This window comes from Condylura cristata, unplaced genomic scaffold (genome assembly GCF_000260355.1).
Source record: "Condylura cristata isolate star-nosed mole 26May11 unplaced genomic scaffold, ConCri1.0 scaffold00015, whole genome shotgun sequence".
Taxonomy (NCBI): domain Eukaryota; kingdom Metazoa; phylum Chordata; class Mammalia; order Eulipotyphla; family Talpidae; genus Condylura; species Condylura cristata.
The window spans coordinates 38,209,505-38,230,826 of record NW_004567116.1 but is presented as its reverse complement, the minus strand read 5'-3'; the positions used below and the strand labels follow the sequence as shown (position 1 = coordinate 38,230,826).

Below are 21,322 nucleotides of genomic sequence, written 5' to 3'. Positions count from 1 at the left end.
TCCCAGTCAAGCTCCAGCCTCTCCTCCACAGGCAGCAGGGGTGTCAGACATCTGACTGGCTCCACTCCACCATGCCTTAGGGGAGCCACTTTGCCTCTCTGGCCACTTGATGCCTCCACTCTAGTCCTCATAACTGAGAGTTCAGGGTGTCTTGGAGGCTCCTGGGGAGCAATAATTAATTCTTTCTTTGAGGAAGAGCCAGGTAGCTGATGCCTTGACTGAGGTAGGAAGAACTGGAATGTGTGAGGCAAGGTCCTCCGGGTCCAGAAGGTGGCCCAGAGTGGGCAGGCACAAGGCCTCAGGTCACACAGCAAATGCTGTTCATTGACTACTCTGGCCCAGTTCTGGATCAGTCCTCCCACTCTAGGTCTCCAGGCTCCTGGTCAAACCATGGAGTGGCTGGAGCACACCATCGCAGGCACCACCAGACAATGAAAAATGGGTACACTCCGCCGGGGTAGTGGGAGCTCTCTAGTACATAGCAGCTGGTTCCAGAAGCTTGTTACCAAGGTCATCCCCACCTCCTCCTCACACAGCCAGGCACAGTATGAGGTTCTGTAAACACACAGACCCGTGCGTCTAAAATCCACCTAGTGCCAGGCAGGGCAGGCTGGGCCCACATCTGACCTCTGGATGGACTTGCTTTCTCTCCTCCCATACTCTGAGTAAGATTCCACCCCAGGAACCCACTCTTGCTTCTGATTTGGCACAGTGCCTGGCATGATGAATGCCTGGTGCCAGGCACCGTTCTAAGCACTTCACCTGTATTGACTCAGGTAACCCCCTCAGTGCCCTACACAGCGGGTATCTCCTTTCAGAAATGAGAAAGCTGCCCTCCCGGGTGGTGCAGTAGGTTAAAGTACAGCACTATGAAACTATCGGCAGCCACTGCAGCATGAGTTCGACCCCTGGCCAGGGAGGTGACCCACATAACACGTCAGACCTCTCCTGTCCTGCCTGCTGCTCCCCTCAGCAGTGTATTTCAGTCCATCTACCAGTTCTGCTCCCCACTCTGTCTCTGGTGAATCCTCCACCACCACCCCCTCCCTGCACCTCTAGCCTTTCCCCCATTTCTTGTATGCATAAATAAATAAATCTTTTATAAAAAATGAGAAAACCAAAGTGATATAAGGTTAAGTAATTTACCCAAGCTATCACAGCTGGAAGAGGTGAAAACCATATTCAAACCCTGGTGGTCTGGGCATTGAACCTGTGCTCTTGACGTAGGGGTCTCTGGCCTGGGTGGCAGTTGTCCCAGGGTCCATGAGGGAGGTGGAGTCCCAGAGGACATGCCCATTATCACCTTCCAAGGCCCTGGACAGCATCCTGGCCAGATAGTTGTTCCAGTCTGGATCCAGGTCGGGCCACCAAAGCCACCCTTCCACTGCCACCCATGTCATTGTGAAAAGCTGCTCCAGGCAATTCAGTAGGTGCTTACTCTCCCAGCCCTGCCAGCCAGCTCTCATGCCACCCCCTGCCCCATGTGCCTGGCCTCAGCTCTACAATTTTATCTGTTGACTCAGTCTTCCAGGGCAGGGAGAGCTGAGGCTGCAGTGGATGATGAAGGGACTGACCTGCACTAGAGGGAGCAGAGCAGCAGGGACAGACTGAGCCCTGGGATCGCATCCAGGCATCGAATGGACCTGCTGGGTGACCTTGGGCAAGGCTGGCCACTTTCTGGACTTGAGCCTACAGCTGGCTGGATAATCCCTGGGGTCCCTGTCAGGTGGTTTTGCCCTTTCACAGTGACTTTCCAGTGTCAACAGCCCCAGGAAGTGATGTCAGGGCAAGGAGGTGGGGAGGCCAGAGGGAAAGGGAGGCCTGGAGAGTAAGAGGAGATATTTTGAGATCAGACAAGTCCCATACGTCACTGCTGGACAATGGTCTAGGGCTGGGAGTGGAAAATCCTGCTCTTACTTGGGCTGAAAATAGCATAAGCAGCAGGATCATGAACCTTACTCACCAGGAAGGTGGCCTAGGCACTAAGCCTAGGCCAATGTCCTCACTGAGGGGCTGGCCAGACCCATTGGGGCCCAGAAGTGGGACCTGGAGCCTGTGCCTGGCTCCTTTCGGGTCTCCATCCTCCACCCCAACCAGTGCTTGCCTCAGGTTAGGTGGAATGTGCTCCTCCTGTCCCTATATCTATGTCTCTAGAAATCTGCAGGCAGCTGGTTCAAGGAAGGCTTCCTGGTGTAAGGCCACAGTGTGCCAAGGGGCCCAAGACTCTGGGGGTCCCCAGAGCTGTTACTGAAAGGATACGTGGGCAGGACATAAAAGGAATGGGGATTAGGGGAGCTTGGGTTGGAGTGACTGTGGCACAGCCACAGATACATACTCAAGAGCCTCTAAAGTCATGATGTATAAGTAGGTCTAAGCAGGGTCTGGTTGAGGATGCCAGAACTCAGCCTTCACACTCCTGGCAAGCAGAGCCTCTCTCCTAAATAGGGGACACACTATCATTTGGGAGGGTTCAGTCTGAGGCATAGCTGGTAGGAAAGAGATAGACATGGGCCAGCAGAGAATGTTCAAGGACTAAGGTAAGGAGTCACAAAAGAAGCTCAGAAGGACTCAGGTTACATTAATAGGAGTACAGGACATAGTATGTGGGAGATGAATGCTTCACCTACTCTGCTCAGCTCACCCGCTTTGCACAATAGAGTGATCATTCGGTCATGGTTTGTAATGGGTTCCTGTCACCTGAGGGAGCTGTGGAGCTAGACTCTAAGTAGAGCAACCTCTAGAGATACCCCATTTTGATAAGGCAGAGTGTGAAGGCTAAATAAGGCAGAAGAGGCAGGTGGAGGGGAAGTGGGGAAAGAGACTTTTTTCAGGCAGAGGGCACCCAAAGGGCAAGGGTTCCTTCAGAGGGAGCACTGTGAGTCTGTCCTTGAGGTTAAGGTGAGGCCTGTTCACTTCGCCTAGACCTGCCCCAAGGCTGGGGCTGGGCCGATCCATCTGAGGGCCACAGATAAGCTTGGTGTGGTCCTGGTTGGACCCAGAATCTGTCACAGATGAGACCCATCTCTAAGCCTTGATCCAGCTTCTTTTGTGACTCCTTACCTTAGTCCTTGAACATTCTCTGCTGGCCCATGTCTATCTCTTTCCTACCAGTTGGATTTTCCCAGGAGGCAGAGGACTGGCCAGGAAGTCTCTCCCACATTTACCTCCAATGCAAAGAAAATTGCATGTTCAGGACATGCAAGGAGACTGAATGCGACCCCCCCCTCCTTGGGCCCAGCTCAGGCCTCCTTCCTCCTTGAGCCTGGGCACTGGTTCTGCCTGCTTCTAGGTCTGCACATCCCGCCCCCATGTCTTTGCCCAGAACACGTCCTGCACCTGGTGTTCTCTGATGAACTGCTTTTCTCAGAAGCTACAGCTTCTCCCCATGCCAGAAGCCTTCTCTGACCCTGATCCACAACCACTACCATGCAACACTATTCAGGGGTGTGCTTTTGTACCTGTTAGCGAGAGCCAACTGTTAACTTTTGAGGAATTTTGCAAGGAACTTGCCATTACTTCGGTAGTCTGAAACTGGCCACAATTAGGAGTATTTGCATCATGGCATTTGGCAATGCTACAAATAAAGGGTTCCCTTACCCCAGCCTGAAGAATATTAAGTCCTAAAATGGGGAATCCCAAGGACTGGGATCCGGCTGATTTCTCTTGGACCCAGTAGAGGCAGACACAAAAGCAGATTGGCTTTGAAATGGGGCATACCCTGGGATGGAGAGGAGGTTCCCATGTGAGGCCACCAGTGAGGCACAAGTGAGAAGGCAGGAAACAAGCTGAAGAAAGGACTCTTGTGCAGATATTGAAAGCTTCCAGGACATATTCCTATTTTCCGACCACAAAGGGCACAACTCAGGAGACAACAATACCTTTAGTATAACTTACAGCCAGGGGAGGCTTCCAGCCCAGTGAAACTCCCACGGGGGTTATGACGTAAGGCCCCAGATTTTCATCTCTTGGGCTGGGGGTACACCTTGGAGAGTAGCCAACTCCCCAAATTACCTTTTGGCCTAGTGCAGACTCCTTACCAACCAGCATCCTCTGGCTGGTCAACCTTACAATACCCCTCCACCTTCAGGTGTCTCAGGCCCAGAAAGCTGGGTGACCTTGGGAGTCACTTTCCTTTCTGATCCTGTTTCTTGACTTGACTTGGCTGGGCTGGGCTCCAGCCTAGGTACCTTGGCAGGCAAGGCCCGCTATTTACGTGGGAGTCAGGTCAGGGGTAGTACTGGCCCTGAACCTTGCCTTTCTTGAAACCTTATTCCCCAACTCACACATACACATGGTGAGTGGAGCCGGGGGAGCTGTTGAGCTCTGGACCAGAGTGTATCCTCAGTCTCTGCCAAGTGACAGAGCATGGCTCTCCTAACCATCCAGCAGGAATCATCCTTATCCGTAGAGGAGGACAATCCCATTTGAACAAGTGTTGGTTCTTTACAGCCCCCACATGAAAACTTTCACAGTCCAAGGGGTTCGGGCCCTACAGCTGTATGTCCTTAGTGGCTTCACCATCAGCTGGTGTGGAGTTTGTCTGCCTGGAGCCATCGCTGTTGTCTAAAGTTTTGCCAGACCTGCGCAAGCCCAGCCTACGGTGTGCCTGGGTGGTAATGGCAGGGTCTGAGGGTGGCTTGGTGTCCCGGGCAAAGCGCACAAGCCTCTGCCCAGCCAGGAAGTAGAGCACGGGGTCAAGGCAACTGTTGGCACTGGCCAGCGGCCGGGTGATCTTGTAAGCTATGTTGATGGCATTGAGGGTGTGACAGCTGAGGTCCAGGGAGCGGAAGGAGTAGTAGAGGGTGCGGGTGACGTGAAAAGGCAGGAAGCAGAGCGCAAAGACAGCCAGGACCACAGCGATGGTGCGCACCGACTTCCGCTTGGCTCTCGGCAAGCCCCCTGAGGTCCCGTAGGCTGGCTTCAGCAGCCGCCGTGCCATGAGCACGTAACAGACCAGGATGATGGCAAAGGGCGCTGCAAAGAGCAGCCCCAGCATGACAGAGCTGTAGGCCACGAAGTGACCGAAGAGTTCAGGTGCTGAAGTGTCATGGCAGGTAATCCGGCCTCCGCGTGTGCTGGTGGTAACGAAGAACAGCACCGGGGCCTGGCAGGCCAGCACCAGCACCCACACGATGGCTGCCACCCGGCGGGCGTAGTGGGCCCGGCCCCAGCGCAGGGAGCGCAGCGGGCGTAAGACACCCAGGCACCGGTGCACACTGATGCACGTGAGGAAGAGGATGCTGCAGTAAAGGTTGGTGTAGAAGAGAAAGCGCACCATCTTGCACAGCACCGTGCTGAAGGGCCAGTGGTCGCCTTGGGCATAGTAGTAGACCAGCAGTGGCAGGGAGGCCGCGTACAGCGCATCTGACACGGCCAGGTGGAACATGTACGTGGTGGAGGCATTCCAGGTCTTGAGGCGGCACAGGAAGATGAAGAGCGCCACAGCATTCAGGCACAGCCCCAGCACACACACCACGCCGTAGGACACGGGCAGCAGCAGGTATTTGAAGTCCTCGTTGAAGCGGCACTTGTAGCCCAGCTCATCCCCATCCCAGGTGTCATTGATGGTGCCGTTCCAGGGGCCCGGGCCTTTGGCCATCACCCTGTAGGGAAAATGGGAGGTTGGGAGAACAGCCACTGGCGTCATGACCCAGTTTCCTCAGGGAGGCCTGACACTTAGCCTAGGGCCCACAGGTTCCCTGAGCTGAGGCCTCAGCTCTTCGCTAAGGCCTTACAAAGAGCTAAGATGCTCTCTCTATGCCCAGAGAACCCAGAACCCCCAAGCTCTGTGTCCTTGAGAATGCACAGGATCCATGAATAGCAGGATCATTCAATTAGGGTAGGCAAAGTACACCTTGTGGGCAAAAACCAGTCCACCAGTTTCTGTATATAAAACTTTTTGGGAGCACGGCCATATGTACCCGTTTACAAAGAGCTGAAGAGCTGTTGACAAAGATCATATGTCTTGCAAAGTCTAAAATACATCTGGCCTTGTACAAATAAGCACTCTGGCAACTCCACTTTATGACTTCAGGAGCACAGAGTTCTAGATCTGGGACCCTGAACTCTAGTGCCTGTGATTTAGGGGTCACACATATTTCAGAGTTTGGAAAGGGGCCTTGAGGTTGACTGGCCCTTCCCCATACTCTGTGGCCACTGCATGCTGGGCATTCCAATTCTTTCTTTAACTCAGTTTTTTTTTTTTTTTTTTTTTTCCAATTCTCTGGGAAGGTGATGGTCCTATGCCTGGTATTTTTACTTTTTGGGGAATATTTCCAAGTCTCCCTACTCAGTCATTCATTTACTCACTCAACAAATATTTCTTAGTTACCTCTATATTCTGGTACTTTTTATATCTGCAAACAGGAGGTATTGCTCCTGGATGTCAGGCTACCATATGGGACAATGGCCCTCCTGAAGAGTCCAGGAAGTGCGAGTGGAGGTGGTAGTGGAGGCAAAGGGAGACTTCTTTTGCGGGACAAATTTAGCTTCCTCCAGGCCTTCCTGGCTTTTGCCACACACTGTCACTCTCATGATTGTCCTCTGTCTTGTTCCTAGTGGGCATTTAACATGTCCAAGGCACCTCACTACTCAGAGCACCGCGAGACAGGTTGTTTGCCTTCTTCCTCTCTCACCGCTGCCAACGTGATAAATCAGAGCTCTCTCTGCTGGCAAGCAGGGCACAGATATTCCAGTCTGGAGGGCAAAGACGTGTCCAAAAGTGCCAGTGGGCAGGGACTCCTAGTAGGAGTGCTGGATGGGTAGGTTTGTAACAAACACGAAGAATAACATTCAAGCAGTGTGAAGGGGCTGGGAGAGCTGTTATTTTCCAACCCCTACTACTAAGTGTGCTTTCTAAATGTGCATTCCATTCTTCCAACCTGCTTCTGGGAGCCAGATCATGCCTGATCTTCTCATAGCAAGGCTGTGACAAAGATCACGAGTAATTTTGCCAAGGTTACACACAGCTGGAAATGGGCTACAATTGCTGTCGGACCATCTCACAATGGAAGGCTCCGTGAGAGGAAGGTGGTGAGCATCCTGCGTATAGGATGATGGTGCAATTGGTTCTCCAAGAGCTTGAAGGGCCCCAACGCTGTGCGTGGGTGTGTTTGGGAAGCTGGAGTCACAGTGACATGAGTCCTCCACACCCTGAAAACTTGAGGCTGTAGAGGGTCCCGAGAAGCGGGGACTTAGGGACCCTACAGAGAAGATCCTTCAGCTTCCTGCCCAGCCTGGCCTCCCAGCAGCAATTCAAGGCCCGAGGGATTGAGATTAGGGAGGCTGAGGAACACAAATTTCTCTTTTTTCTCCATTAACTCCTCCCTACCCCCTAGCTCTAGGATCTTCCCTGTCTTCTGTTGCAGTGGTATAATCAAAGTGCAGAGCCTGCACTCACCACCTCCCTATGGTGGATCCAGGTTCTTCACCAGGGAGGCAGACCAGAGTGAGAAAACAGGGAGAAGGCTGTGTGATACTAAGGTGAGAGGAAGCAGGGACCGGGGGCTGTCTCAGAGCCAACTGCTGGGACTTCCTTTGCTCCTGGGCCAGGACTCAGGACCCAGCGTTCTGATATCTGATTCCATCCCATCCCAACTGAGAACCACTGCACCACCCCCCACCTAGGCTCCAGCCTCGGTGTTCCCAATCCAGAAGAGTCTTTGTAGTCATTCCCCTGCTTGAAACCCTCTGTGGCTCCTGCCTCTGTCCAGAAGAAAACCAACACATCATTCATCAGACTGTATGTTTTCACATTGCAGCTTCAGCCAAGTAGCTCAGCTCCTCCCCTGTAACTGAGGTTTCCTGAGTGTGCCTGCACCTCCAGACATAGTTATTTGCTCCTTCAACCTGGATTACATTAATCCCTTCACACCCCTCATCTTCACCAGTTGAAATTATAACTCCATCCCTCAGCACAGCAAACACCAATGATTAAGAGCAACTTAACCTCTGGAACCAGGCTGCCTTTATTTCTTCATCTGTAAAGTGAGGCAATTCATAGAACCTACATCATAGGACTGCTGTGAACATCAGGTAATTATGTAAAATACATGGAGCAGTGCTTGGCACACAGGGACACTGCTGTTACGAGCTTCAAGGCTTCACCTCAGATGTGGCCTTATCCAGAAATCTTTAGGAAGCTCTCAGAGCATGGGAAGAAGAGAGGCAGAAGGTCTTGGCTGGGGCTGTGGATCAGGTGGGCATGGGGGGCCAGGGGTTGACACTGATGTCCGTGTTGGGGAGGTCTGAGGGGAGAAATGGAGAGAGCTATTGGGCGGAAGGGGAGGCTGGAGAGACGGGACCCTGATGGAAGGGTGAGGGAGTGGGTGACAGACAGGAGACCCTACTCAGGGGTCAGGGGTTGAGAGCAGATGGAGGCAAAGGGGGAATTCACTGTCCAACATGGTGAGAACAGGGGCTTCCAAAGGGGAGCGGGGCATAGAGCGGAGGCATATGGGAATGGGTGAGACAGTCACTCCATGCTTTGGCACACACACCTCATCCCATCCTCAAACCTCACATACCTCACATTCCTGGTCCTGTGATGAGTCCTGGCAGTCTCCTCACCATTAGGGTCAAATCCTCACCTCTTCAGCGTCAACATCTCATTGCTCTGCACAAATAACTTTCTAGTTTCTGACAGTGGAATCTCTGACACCGATGAGAGGGGTGGAGACTTCCCTAAGTCTCCCATGAATCGACGGAGCTGCCCTTTCCACCTGCTTAAAGACATCCTGGCCTCCGCCCTCCCAGGCCAGCTGGCAACTCCATCACCCTGGCCCCAGTCCAGACTGACCCTGCCCGCCCTCTGCCTCTACAGGCTGGCCCATCAACCTGTGAGCTCATCCTTCCAGCCCCCGAGCCCCGCAGCTCCAGCTCCCAGCCCCTGCCTAATGGAGACAGCAAGTCTCTGGCCCTCTCCCTCAGTTCTGGCCTCTGCCTCTCTGTGCCCCTGGTAAGCTCGAGACTGGCTCCCTCACTTGGCCCACTACTCACCAGCCTTTCTCTGCTCAGTTCTGGCTGCCTTGCCCTGAGGAAGTCCTGGTCTGAAAGGAGATGTGGGCCACGTAAGGCCCTGCTGGCCTCCCCTGACTTACTGCAAGCTGTTCTTTCTGCCTGGAAACTCTTTCTAGAACCCACCCACACTGACTCCATCCTACCCACCCCTCAAGGTGCTTCTCAAATGTTACCTCATCTCTGAAAACTCTCCCCTTGCCCTTTACCCTTGCTCAGGGTATTCCCCATACCCTGTTGGTAATTTGTTTTTCTACCCTCTACCCCAATTCCAGGTATTCTTTAAGGGCTGGGTTAATCTGATTCTTTTCTCCATCTCCATCATCCAGCCAGAGGCCTGATCCAAAGCAGGTACAACATGAAAGACTGAGTGAATGAGTGAGTGAAGCAAGCCCAGGAGTCTATAGGAGCCCAGAGGAGGGTGATTTTTATGACAGTTGCTTCCTTTTTCCCTGTTCTCTGAGGGTCTCGGGACCACAATAACACCTAAAGAGTTCTCAACTGCTAACCCTAGGTGGCCAGGTATCCTGAAGCCTGTTGTTGCCCTCCACAGGCCCCTAGAATATCTTTCTTCAAGTTTGGCCAGGGATAGGCTGAGGAAGCAGAATTGGACCCTACATCCTGGAGATAGGTCATTTTGTGTGAGTCATTCTTTTGCCTTGTCCAACTCTGTCTCAGGCTGTAGCTCAGGAGCCCCTGATCCAGGAGCCCACCACATCCCCATCCCATTCCATTTGTAGGGACCAGACCTGGGCTGAGCAGCTTTCATGCAGCATCTTTATCTCTTCCCCCTCCGTCACCTCTTAGTAGATATTGCCATAGAGGTAAAGCTAATGCTTTAAGATCACCCTGCCAGGGGTTGGAAAAATTGTGCTTGATGCCTACGGCTCTCTGGCTCCATAGCCTGACTTCATCAGAGTTTAGGATGAGGGACCAGGGCAAAAATCCCCTTGCTCCACCCCCAGTTCAGTGCACACACATGCCCGAGCTTCCCAGCCAGGGGGCCGCACCTTCATACACCTGCCCTCCCCGCCAGTGTGCCCCACCCTCACACACCTGCCCGTACCTGATCAGCTCCTGCTCTCACTGTCAGGATGCTCAACGCCTGCTCAGGTTCCTCACTCATGAATGCACACGCCTGGACCCAGCTGCAGGGAACTCTGCGGGAAACAGGAAAAACAGGTCCCCCGGCCTTGAGCCACACCCAGTTTCCACATTTCTCAGGGCAGGCAGTGTCCCTGCTACCAGCGCCTGACTCTGGGAGGTGGGGACAGCACAGGTTTTGGGTCACAGGAAGTCAACCAGGCCAACCCCTTGCAGGGCTGACTTCTCTGCTCCAATCTTGGCCCCATAGAGGCAGTGAGGTGACCTGGTGAGTTTGTCCCTGTAGGAGTGGTGTCTGACCTCCCCTCTCCCCCCCAACCTACATTGAGCCATCCACCCCCAGCTTGCATGCTTTGAGTTGCTCCAGCCTCCTACCCCAGGAACCCCCTTTCCTGCAGAGCTGAGTCAAGTCTCTAGGGTCCCTAGAGCAGAAAACAAGTCCCACAGGAGAAAACAATCAACAAACCTCTTAGCCCACCACATGCACCACAGCACTTCAAGCAACAGTTTGGCTCAAGTTGAGTCTATGTAGAATCTCCTTCCCTCCCCTTCCTTCCCCTCCTACCTCTAATCACTCCATGTGGGTTTATCCATGTAATAAATCCACATGAACACACACAGGCCTTGACACAACTAGATACACAGACACATGGAGACGTACATGGTCATACCAGATGTACATACATTGTGGACCTCCCCCCAATCCTAATAGTCATGGCCAGATGAGCCTTTAAAAATCACCTTGCCAAACTCTCTTTGCTAGCGGAGGAAATGGAAGCCCAAGGCCTTGCTGTAAGTTAGGAATACAGTCAAGTAGAAAACTAGGCCTTCTGGATTTGGCCCTGGGTTTTGTCTGGCCTGGAAGCCCCTCTCACACACTCACCAGGCTCAAGAGAGTCAGTGAGGGGATGGTTACCTGGCAGGGGGACCCTTCTGTCTGGGCTGGTCCAGCATCCATAGCTTCAGACACATCACAGGAGAAAAAGAATATCCTTCTCCTCTTTCCATCTGCTTCATTTCCCTACAATGGGGAGTGGGGTCTGAGACACCTGAGGCCAGGCCCCAAGCTGGAAGTGCAGTCCAAGAATGGGGGAGACTGGGGAGAGAAAATTGGTGGCTGCAGATATAAGGGTGTGGACACTAGGAAATGCCTCCTGGCCTCTTTGTTAACCGGACAGCTGCTCAGGCATTTGAGACTGAGCTGTGACAACGGACTGACATCTATTTGCCAGCCTGCTCTAGCATTTACTGACAGGGTGAAAGAGCTTTACCTTTTCACCCTGCTCCACCCAGGGCCACACCTTTTCTCCTTTTCCTGACAAGATGCTTTCTCTGAACAGACTGAAGTGGAGCACAGCTCTTTCTTAAAGCCACTCTCCCATTATTTTTTTTAAGATTTATTTATTTATGCATTCAGAACTGGGGTACAGGCCAGAGGTGCAGGGGTGGTGAGAGGATTCACCAGCGACAGAGTGGGGAGCAGAATAGGCAAGATTGATGTAGTACATTGCTGAGGGGAGCAGCGGGAGAGACAGGATAGGTCTGCTGTTCTATGTGGGTCACCTGTGGGGCCGGGATCAAACAAGCTGAGGCAGCTGTGGATAGCTTCGTAGTGCTGTGCTTTAACCCACTGCACCACCAGAGAGGGCCCCATTCTCCCATTGCTGTGAAGGACCTCCATTGTCCACCCTTCCAGATTTCAAATCTTGATATACTCCTTAACAACCACTCTTGCTCCTCCTTGTCCCACCCATCTTTCACCTCATTTCCCTGTCTCAAGAACAGCAAAAGCAACCCCACTGCTGTCTTCTAACAGCTACATTATAACAAGGGTTGACTTGACTTTCTCTGGGCAAACTTTCATGAAAGGTGACTTCAAGACCACCTCTGCTCATATACTCATGAGAAGCTCAGGGAGACTAAACTCTCCAGGTCGCAATGCTAGCAAGTATCAGAGCAGTCCTGATCTGCCTAACTTTAGGAACTGTGCCCTAACCATGACCTTTGACCTGATCTGCCTCCTCCCCCCTCCCCCCCCCAAGGCCCAGGAAGCTTCCTGGCCAGTCCCCTTTGAACCCCCTGGCCTGTCTGTCAATCCTCCACCACAGGGAATGCCCTACAGGCAGGGCCCAGGACCTGCTCTTTCCAGGACTTCCCCATTGTGAAGCAACCTTGGTGCTTATTGTACCCATCTCATGGGTAGAAAAATTAAGACCAGACAGGGTAGCCCTAGGTCTCACCCAAGGCCACTAGCGAGTTAAAGGGCAGAGTCAAGTATGTCTAGCATGCAAATCACCTGCTCACCCAACAGTCTCTGTCTCTACCCCACACTGAATCTTTCTAGCTGTGGCCCCAGGCTAGCAAGCCCAAAGTCAGGAGGAGGGGCCAGGGCGGTTCCCAGGGTGGTTGCGGAATTTCCAGGGCAGTTGGACAACATTCCGGCTCCTCTGCCAGGGTGGCTCTGGAATGTACCGCCTCCTTACTCATCACCCACCTGGATGGCCCTGTCCAGCCTGGAAGGGGAGAGGGACCATCACCACTCTCGAAACCCCTGCTGCCTGCCTCTGCCAGGATGGAGTACTGTGGGCTTGGAGAGGGACTTGGAGACCCAGAAGGGGCAAAGGCAGGCTCGGGGCAGGTGGAGAATCCCAGTCCTCCCATTCCCAGTGTGGGGCCTGCACAAAATTTTTGCTGTACAACATGGATCTCAACTTCCTGTTAGTCTCCAGTTTCTGCTTCCTAAGTTTGTTCAGACAGCCAAAGGAGATGATTTAGACTCACTTTATGAAATAATTAAAAGGATACAATTTCAGAAGGTGGTGACAAACAGGAAGCATGGGGATATTCCAGAAGAGGGACAAGAAGCCCACAGCAATTATGAGCCGAGCAGCAGGGTCACAACCAGACTGACCACAGATTAATTTTCCCACACTGAAAGCCATCCTGAGAAGAGAGGGCAGTCCAAGGACCCCCAGCAGGAGCGAGACTCCATCACAATCCTTCATGCTCTTTCCTCTTACAGAGATTGCCTCATCTATACCTGTGCCTCTGAGAAGGGTCAGACACTTCCACTACAACATGAAACTTAACACTGTGGTGAGAGGCAGGGGGGAGCTGGGAGAGATCTGGGACCTTGAGGAGCTCCAGAAACAGGCAATGACAAGTCAGGGTGATCCAGGCTGGGGGGGACACCAGAGCTGAAGGAGACTAGAGAGTCCCCATGGAAGGGGGGATGTGATAAGGGAAGCCTCCTAAGGAGAGGACACCTGACCTGCATTTATAATATGGACAGCACTAGGTGGGTGGAGAGAGAAGGTGAGCAGTGAGTGAAAATTAGAGTACAAGATCACATAGTATGTTGGGAAATGATTAGCCTTATGGAGGAGGGTGGAGAGAGCAAAACCCAGTTGGAGGACAGGAAAGATCTTGGAAGTCATCCTCTGCCCCTTCCAAATGTCCTCCAGGGAACTGCAGGCCAGTAGGCCCCTAGTTCTTTGTGTGCCTAGTGTGCACCACAGCACTGAGGCTGGTCTGGGAAAATAGTTGAGGGGGTAACCTCAGATGTTATCAGTAGGAGCTGCTGCTGTTTTAGTGTGAAGCCTTTGCAGGCTCCACCACAGGCCCTGGAATTCTGTAACCCCTTCTGGAGATCCCCACCCTCTTTGAAGTTCCCAGGACCATAGTTGTTGGGGCCACCTGCCAGGTCAAGCTCAGAGCATTTGCGTGTTTGGGACTCAGGTCAGCCAGGCTGGTCCTACCCCCAGGGCAGGACGCTCAACCACTTTTTCCATGCCTGAACAGCACAGTTCTGTACAGCCCAGCACAGGCCTATAGAGACTACCGAAAGGAACTAAGAATCACCATGCCGGGCTCTACTCAACACACAGGGGGGCCTATAGCCAGACTCAAGAGGCAAGAGCCCTCAGTTCAGGGGCCTGGCCCACCCATGCTGCACACTCTTGCTTAAGTCAACTCCCTGTTCAGCGCCTCAGGTTCTTCATTGGTTAAATGGGGAGAATCACCTGTGACTCAGGTCATGAAGAAGGAGTCAGACAAAGGCTGGGTGGGTGCTCCAGGGATCTAGCAAATCAGGCATTGTCCTGAAATCATGGCAGAGAACACCATATTTGTTTCAGCAGGGTCCTTCTATGTGACTAGCAGAGGAGCAGGGGTCATGGTCAGAGCTGTCAGGGCAGGCACCTGGAAGGATCTGTGGTCAGGTCTGAGGAGAAATGGGAAGGGTCTCACTTAAGAGGAAAGAGGAAGAATGAAGACCAGAAGGTAGAAAAGGGACCAAGCTTACATCAGGATAGGAGTCTGATTCCAAGTGTCTCACTGTAGGTCCTTCTGGGATTCTTACAGTGTCTCTGGTTCTGGGAGTGGGTGTTCAATGCTTTTTCAGCTCTGTTACTCCTTGCTTCTGATTTGCTTCTGTTTCTCAGAATCAAAGGAGTCTGGACTCTCAGAGTAGCACATTCATAAACAATTCCTCCAGGAGCCACAAAGCCTCAGTGGAACTTGCCAAGAACCCCCATGTGGCCAAATTACAAATTCAACTCAGATCAGACCCTTCTGAGAAGGGAGGGCAGTCCAAAGACCCCCCAGAAGGAACTCCACTAGGAATGGGGAGAGAGGGAGACAGGGACCAAGTTCACTTGGTGATTAAGATGCTGACCTAGGGAAGCCTCGAGACCATGCAGCCCAGAGTAACCCCTGGAGGAGGTGGTCAGAGGGATCTTCAAGCTCAAATGACCCCTAGTCTAGATCACTGAGAATTTTGTCAAGTGAACAAAAAGATAGGAGGGCACTGAACACTGGCTGAGGAGCAGATGCAAAGACTCAGAAGTGTGATACTGTGACCACCCAGGGGAAGCAAGAGTTCATATGAGGCTGGCATGGAAGGTCAGGGAGCACAGAGCTAGGGCAGAGGGAAGCATTAGGGACTCACATGAAAAGCCTTCAATGCCAGCCTTTTACCCTGAGAACAATGAGGACCCACAGCAGGGCTTATGCAAGAAAGGACATGGTCACAGTTGACCTTTGCAAAGATGGTGCCCCATGGAAAGCAGATACGGTGGGGTAATATGCAGGGAGGCACACCAAGGGGACAGTGGAAACAATTGTGGAGTAAGATGGCTGTCACACTTGGCCCCAGATTTCCTGTGGGATAGGGAGCATCCTTACTGATCCATAGCCCAACCATTGCAAGAATTCTCCTCCCACAAGCTGGAGTGAGGAAGCCGGACACTCATTAGAAAACCGAAGTAATACATGTCATGTAGGCTCCGAGAAATCTTAGTGAGAGTCTCTCCTTCCCTGCTCCAATGCCAATGCCAATGTTATTGTCACTGTAATGACAGTAACAGGATACCAGTGTAGAGGGCCATGGAGAAAACAGCTGCCCAGAAGGACCCAATCTGCCCACCCTCCCAGCAAGGATTTCAATTACTCACCCTGGACCAGAATGGACTCAGGTAAATAGAGAAACTTCTCTGCTCAAGAACCAGTTGCAGCTCTCCATGGAGCAAGGTCCTCCTCTTCCACTATAGGCTTACTTTCACCTCATCATTCCTTTCCCAAACACTTACTGGCACCTGCTTGTGTCCAACCTATAGTGAGTGATGTGGACAGAGAAAGGAAGCTGGCTTAGTCCTGCATCTGACCTCTAGGGTGGCCCTAAAGTGAAAGGATTTTCACCCTCCTCTTCTCCACCCTTGAATTTTCCTGGGGTCTCGTCAGAGGGACTGGAGTAGCACAATGGGTGAACCCATGAGGCTAAGGCCCCTCCATTCCTGTTCTCCGGCCCAGGATGCCCTCTAGAATGGGTATAGAAATCAGCGAGTTCTCCATAGCCAGCCTCCCCACACGGAGCTTCATTTGTGGGGAAAGGCCAGGTCTGAAGATATAAAGGCAGCCCCAAAGGAAGCTGTGGGTCTAAGGGTGCACCAGCTGGAGTTATAAAAGGCAGTTTGGGGAGAAGATTCTACCACTTCCACTTCCACTTCCTCTTCCTCTCACCAGATCAGCAAGGCTGCCTGACCCTGTGAATATTACAATATCAGCTGCTGATACTGTTGCTGATCACAAGCAAGACCTCAAAACAGCTTCTCAGGAGAGAATTCAAACTTCCTTTGACCCGTACTTTGGAGCACGGGGTTTACCTGGATGGGGTTTCTATTTTGAATAGGGAAAGATGTTGTGGGACAAGTAGTCAGGAGCCCTCTCTTTGTGAACTTGGCTGAGTTTCTATTTTCTCATCTGCAAAGGGATATATGAATTCCTCCCTTGCAGGATTGATGATGATAAAATGAAGGACATTTATAAATTGTTACTCATAAACTGTCTCTGCACAGGGGCCACAGGGAGAGGAAGACAATCAACAATTAACATTATAGAATGACCAACATGATCCCTTGCACCTGTGTTCTATTATTACCTTCAAAATGCATTTAAGTCTATGAGTATCACACTCCACAGTACATCGCACATTACAACTTACATAGTCTTTTCCTGTCCACTGTCCTAAGAATCCTCAAGGTGACCTTGCATTTGAAGAGGTAAGGATCATGCCCAACTTATAGGTGGCAAAACTGACCTGGAGGAGCACAGTGGCCTCTCTAAGGGCAACACCAGGAAAAAGGCAAAGTGAAAGCACTCAGTGGGTCACCCTTGAATGGTGGCCCCTAGGGGAACCAGCAGCCTCAGATCCCTGTGCATCTTGGACAGAACTGGAATGGAGGGGCCATAGCCTCACTCTGCAGCCTGAGCTTGGCAACCATAGATGAAGGTCACCTACTGTGTTCCTCCAACTCCTCTGGCCAGACCCCAGGACAAGTCAAAGGTTGGAGAAGAGGATAACAGTACTTTTATGCCAGGGCCTCCCCAGACACCACCCATACTCTTCACGTAGGACTTAATAGTCCTGGTCTCCTTTCAAAGGTGGGAAAGGTGGGAACTGCCCCAAGACCACACACAAAATTGAGGGCAGAGCTGAGCTGAGATGGATCACAGGTCTCTTGGCTCTTAGTGGGGAAGGGAGAGTCCTAATGTCCCCCAATTACTCAGCAGGAGCATCTGAGGACTTCAGGAAGTGTTTGGCCAAGGAGGCAAGGACTGAATTTAAACAAAGCCTAGATGTTTCTGTCATCAATGTCATAAATGCCCTGACCTCTGTGCCATCAGCCCTTCTCAGGCCAGTCTCCACCCTGAAGCCAGAGAGAGCTTCCTAAAATGCCTGCACTGATCACGCATTGCCTGTGTTCACACACCCTTCATGTCTCCCTCCTAGTATCAAGTTCAAGTTTTCAGCCTGCACATTCTGCATCCTGTAGTACCTAGGACACACTATTCTGATGACCATTTTGGTGACTGGAATCTGGTGTCCCCTTCTTTATAGTGTCATGAAGCTCCCCTGTAGACAGGACTTCATGGGGAAAGCTGGGGACAGAGGTCTGGGGATAGGGACAGTTCCTGTCCTCCAGGGACCCCTAGACCTTAGTTGAGAGAAGGAAGAGACAGAGACCAGTTCAGGGTGGGGCCAGGGGTATCAGCACATGGACTGCAAGAACACAGAAGAGTTTCCCACCCAGTTAAGGGATCGAGAAAGGTTTCTCAGGAGCATCTGAGTTAGCTCCCAAAGCTGAGTAGTTCTCCAATTGAGAACGATGAGAGTAACATTTCAAGCAATGAACATAGAATATGCAAAGTCCAGAGGTAAAGGGCCTTGGGACTGCAGCAGACTACAGTTGGTTACTAGAGGGGAGGAAAGGTTTCAGGAGAGGTTGGCAGGGACCAGAGGCCTGGAGCTGGAGGCTAAGGGGTGGAAATCCTGTGAAAGTTTAGCCCAGGGAAGAGAATCTCTGGGAACTGGGTTTTAGCAAGTTCTCTCTAGAGACTGACTCCACACCCCATCCCCAAGTTGTGAGCCTTCCCAGGGGAACACTGGTGCTAAATACATGACCAAAGCATCAGCCCCCTCAACAGCCCTCAGGTTTTGTATCATTCGTATTTCTTAACCGATGAGGCCACTCAGGCACAACGAAAGCCTTGCCCACAATCACGCAGTGGACAAAGCAGGGGTGGAATATAGGTCTCTGAATCTCCAGAGGGGGCTTTGTCTGCTCAAAGAATCTTCGTCCTCACTGTTCCTATGCACTGATAAGTGAGACTTTATTGGGCCCTATTCTGGCTCTCAACCCCCCCACCCCCATTATTCCAGCCTAAATTCAAAATGTGGTACCTCAGGCTGCCAGTCCAGAAAAGCTAGGGATGCCAGTTAGGGATGACAGGAGTAGCTGCCACCACCCTAGGGACTCAAAGTGGCTGTCCAGTCAGCAGGATCTTGTCCTAGTCCTTAGGTCTGGCTCCTGGAGGACCCCAAACCTGCCCAGCAGCCTAGCCTGAGAGAAGCACAAGACCAGAACCTCCAGCCAAATTAAAAGTCCTTGTCAGAGGCTTAACAGTCCTTCTAGTTCACCATCCCAGTCCTCTCTGGCCCTCTTCTCCCTAGCCCCTCTCCCCACCCCCCACTTACAGAGCCCAGGCTGGAAGGTTCACCCAGAGTACTCCTCAGAAAAGGGATACCGTGAGCTCTGGGCTCATCCGCGAACCCCACCTTGCATACACAAACAAATCCCACGGGTCCAGTCATTCAGCCTTCAGGGGAGCATAAACTTACCCGTTGGCACACGCTTTCCCGAATCCACAAACACAGTCACCGGAGTATCCAGCCACACTGACGGAGACCAAAGCTGCAGTGGAGACAATATTCAGGTTCCACCACCCACCTACCCGCAGGCTCGAGCCGCACCGCACAGCCCGACCGGACCCAGTCACCGCCCGGGCCGCACAGAACCGCGGCGTCCCGGCCGCGAGCCCTTCCGGGGGCCTGTCCCTCACCTCCACCAGCGCTCCTCCGCTGTCGCTGTCGCTGTCCTGGCCGGCGCCCGCGTCCGCGTCCCGCCGCCACCGCGGGGACCCACGTGCCCGAAGTCCCGCCCGCCCCGCCTAGGTCCCCACCCCGGCTGGGGCAGGCCAGCAGCAGGGCGGACTCTGGACAGACCCTGGCACGCCACTCACCCGCGCCCAGACTGACGCCCCGCCAGCCACCCACTCTCGGGCGCCACAGGGCATGAGTCTCGGGTTCAGCGCTGCTGTTGTGCCGGGAGTGGTAGGTGGAGACTTTCTGTAGCCTGGTTGGGTGCCGGCTGCCCGCCTCCCTCACACGGGATGAGGGGAGGTTTTCACGTTTTGCAAAGTTTGCCTGGTGTCTGGGTGGCTCCTGTCGAGGACCTTTCCGGGAACCTGCACCCCCTTTCCAGGAAACTGTGCAGAGCACCTTGATGAGAATGCCCGCTTGAAACTGGATTGGGGCAGGATTCGTGCTGGGGAGAGAGCCTGCGTCGGCTGCTCTTTTTGGTCCCTCACCTTGACCTGCTGCCCAGGAGCTGCCCTCTCAGACTTCTCCAGCCAAGTATATCACTCCTTTCTCTGCCCTCAACCCCACTCTGATGGCCTTCTGTGTTCAGGGACCCCAGTTCTGTTCCTTTCCATTCTATGAGGACCAGGAACTTCCTGCTGAAGTTCCTGCGGTACCAAGAGCTACAATTCTGGAGGTACCAGGAGGTACCAGCATTTACTAAATGTGTGAATGGACAGAAAAATGAATGTCCCCCTCTCTCATTCTGTTCCTGAAGTCAGGAGTATGTTCTGGACCAGCTTCAGCACTGACTCAGGGAGAACTTGACCCAGTTGCAGTCCCTCTTGGGGCCTCTTTTTCTGGGAAATGCAGCAATCACACTTACCCTCCCACAAGCCAGTGTCCATCCACGCAGGGTTTTGGACAGTCTGCATCTGTGCAAATGCAGAGAAGGCCTCTTTCTGTCTGTGTCCAAGAAACTTGCCCATGGCTCTGGAAACAGGTCCTCCTGGGCTTCCTATCAGCTGGCTGGGGCCTGGCTGAGGCCCAAGAGGGGCCCAGGAATAGTGCTGGCCACAGCCTTGTCAAGAGCAGGAACAGAAGGGACACAACATTTTATGACCAGTTGTCTCTACGGTCCCCCAGGGATTTCCACTCATGAGATACAAAGGCCTCTTGTCCAGACTCCTCCACCTATTGTCCATGTAGTTTCTAAAGGGCTAGTTTCTAAAGGGACCCTTGTGGCCTCTGTTTAAGGAATCTAGGCCTTGGGATACCAGTGAGGGGAAGTCCCCATGATCCTGGAAGCCCCAGCTAACTTCCCCCCTCTCTTCTTCCCTCCAACTCTTCAGCCATCTACTATAACTACTGTTATAGTAGTAAAATTCCTTTGCTGTCAAGATGTGGACCCAAGGCCCTGCTTTCCACTTCCATTTAATGGCTTCAATCCACCTCCCTCACTTTACAGTGAGGTACTAAAGCAAGTGCATCTCTGAGCCACACAGTGTCTGAGCTACCACAAGAGGTGACTTGGTGGTATGCTTGAGCGTCAGAGAAAAAGGACTTGTCCTTGAATTCCACTGCAGACTTTGATAGTAATTTTCTTAGACCATGGGTTCAGTTTTTATTCTTGCTTCACTTCTTCTTTCATCCTCAGTTTCCTTCTCTGCAAAATGGTAATAATTATCCCTTTCCCACTGGTTTGATATTCTTTTTTCAGGGTTTGCCCTCTGTCCCAACTGACATCGTCACAGGATTAATGTCACCTTTAATGAGGGGCTAGAAGTCTAGGTCTCCTGAAAACTTCTGATACTTTGTGTGTGTGTATTTGCAGAAGAACTTGGTTTGGGGTTTGGGGGAGAGGGTGAGAGGATTCATCAGAGACAGAGTGGGGAGCAGGCTGGCAGACTAACAGAAATATACTGCTGAGGGGAGTAGTGGGCAAGACAGGAGAGGTCTGCTGCACCATGTGGTCAGCTCCATGGCCAGGGAGCAAACTCAGGCCATAGTGGCCTAACCCCTAGACCACGAAGGAGGCCCCTTTCCTGACACTCTTATCATTGGGGTCTGGAGATCAAGTCAATTGGTTTCAAAGCCCCCAGCTGAGTCCCTCCTATTGCCTGACGAACCCCACTTCATTTCAACCAGAGCTCCTTTGCTTTTACCTTTGCGTTTATTTCCATTTCCTGGTAAGAAGTTGTTATAAAAAACATAGATTGGCCCTCCCTGGTGGTGCGGTGGGTTAAAGCACAGCACTGAGAATCTAAAGCCGCTTTCGCATGAGTT

At 52.4% G+C, this 21,322-nt stretch overlaps 1 protein-coding gene across 3 annotated transcripts; it reads right to left on the bottom strand.

The window, feature by feature from the left end:
• Window positions 1-3,790: 3,790 nt before the first annotated feature.
• P2RY2 (purinergic receptor P2Y, G-protein coupled, 2) lies at window positions 3,791-19,092 on the bottom strand. Of its 3 annotated transcripts, XM_012725721.1 has the most exons (5): window positions 19,018-19,092; window positions 18,797-18,869; window positions 15,573-15,728; window positions 10,082-10,175; window positions 3,791-5,603 (listed from the first exon to the last, which is right to left on the bottom strand). In XM_012725721.1, exon 5 carries the CDS (start codon window positions 5,597-5,599, stop codon window positions 4,490-4,492), a length of 1,110 nt encoding a protein of 369 aa, XP_012581175.1. In that variant the 5' UTR covers window positions 5,600-5,603; window positions 10,082-10,175; window positions 15,573-15,728; window positions 18,797-18,869; window positions 19,018-19,092; the 3' UTR covers window positions 3,791-4,489. The 3 variants fall into 3 exon arrangements, with proteins under 3 accessions (XP_012581175.1, XP_012581176.1, XP_004683236.1); XM_012725722.1 differs by lacking the exon at window positions 15,573-15,728; XM_004683179.2 differs by lacking the exons at window positions 15,573-15,728; window positions 18,797-18,869; window positions 19,018-19,092 and adding an exon at window positions 11,036-11,107.
• Window positions 19,093-21,322: the final 2,230 nt, after the last annotated feature.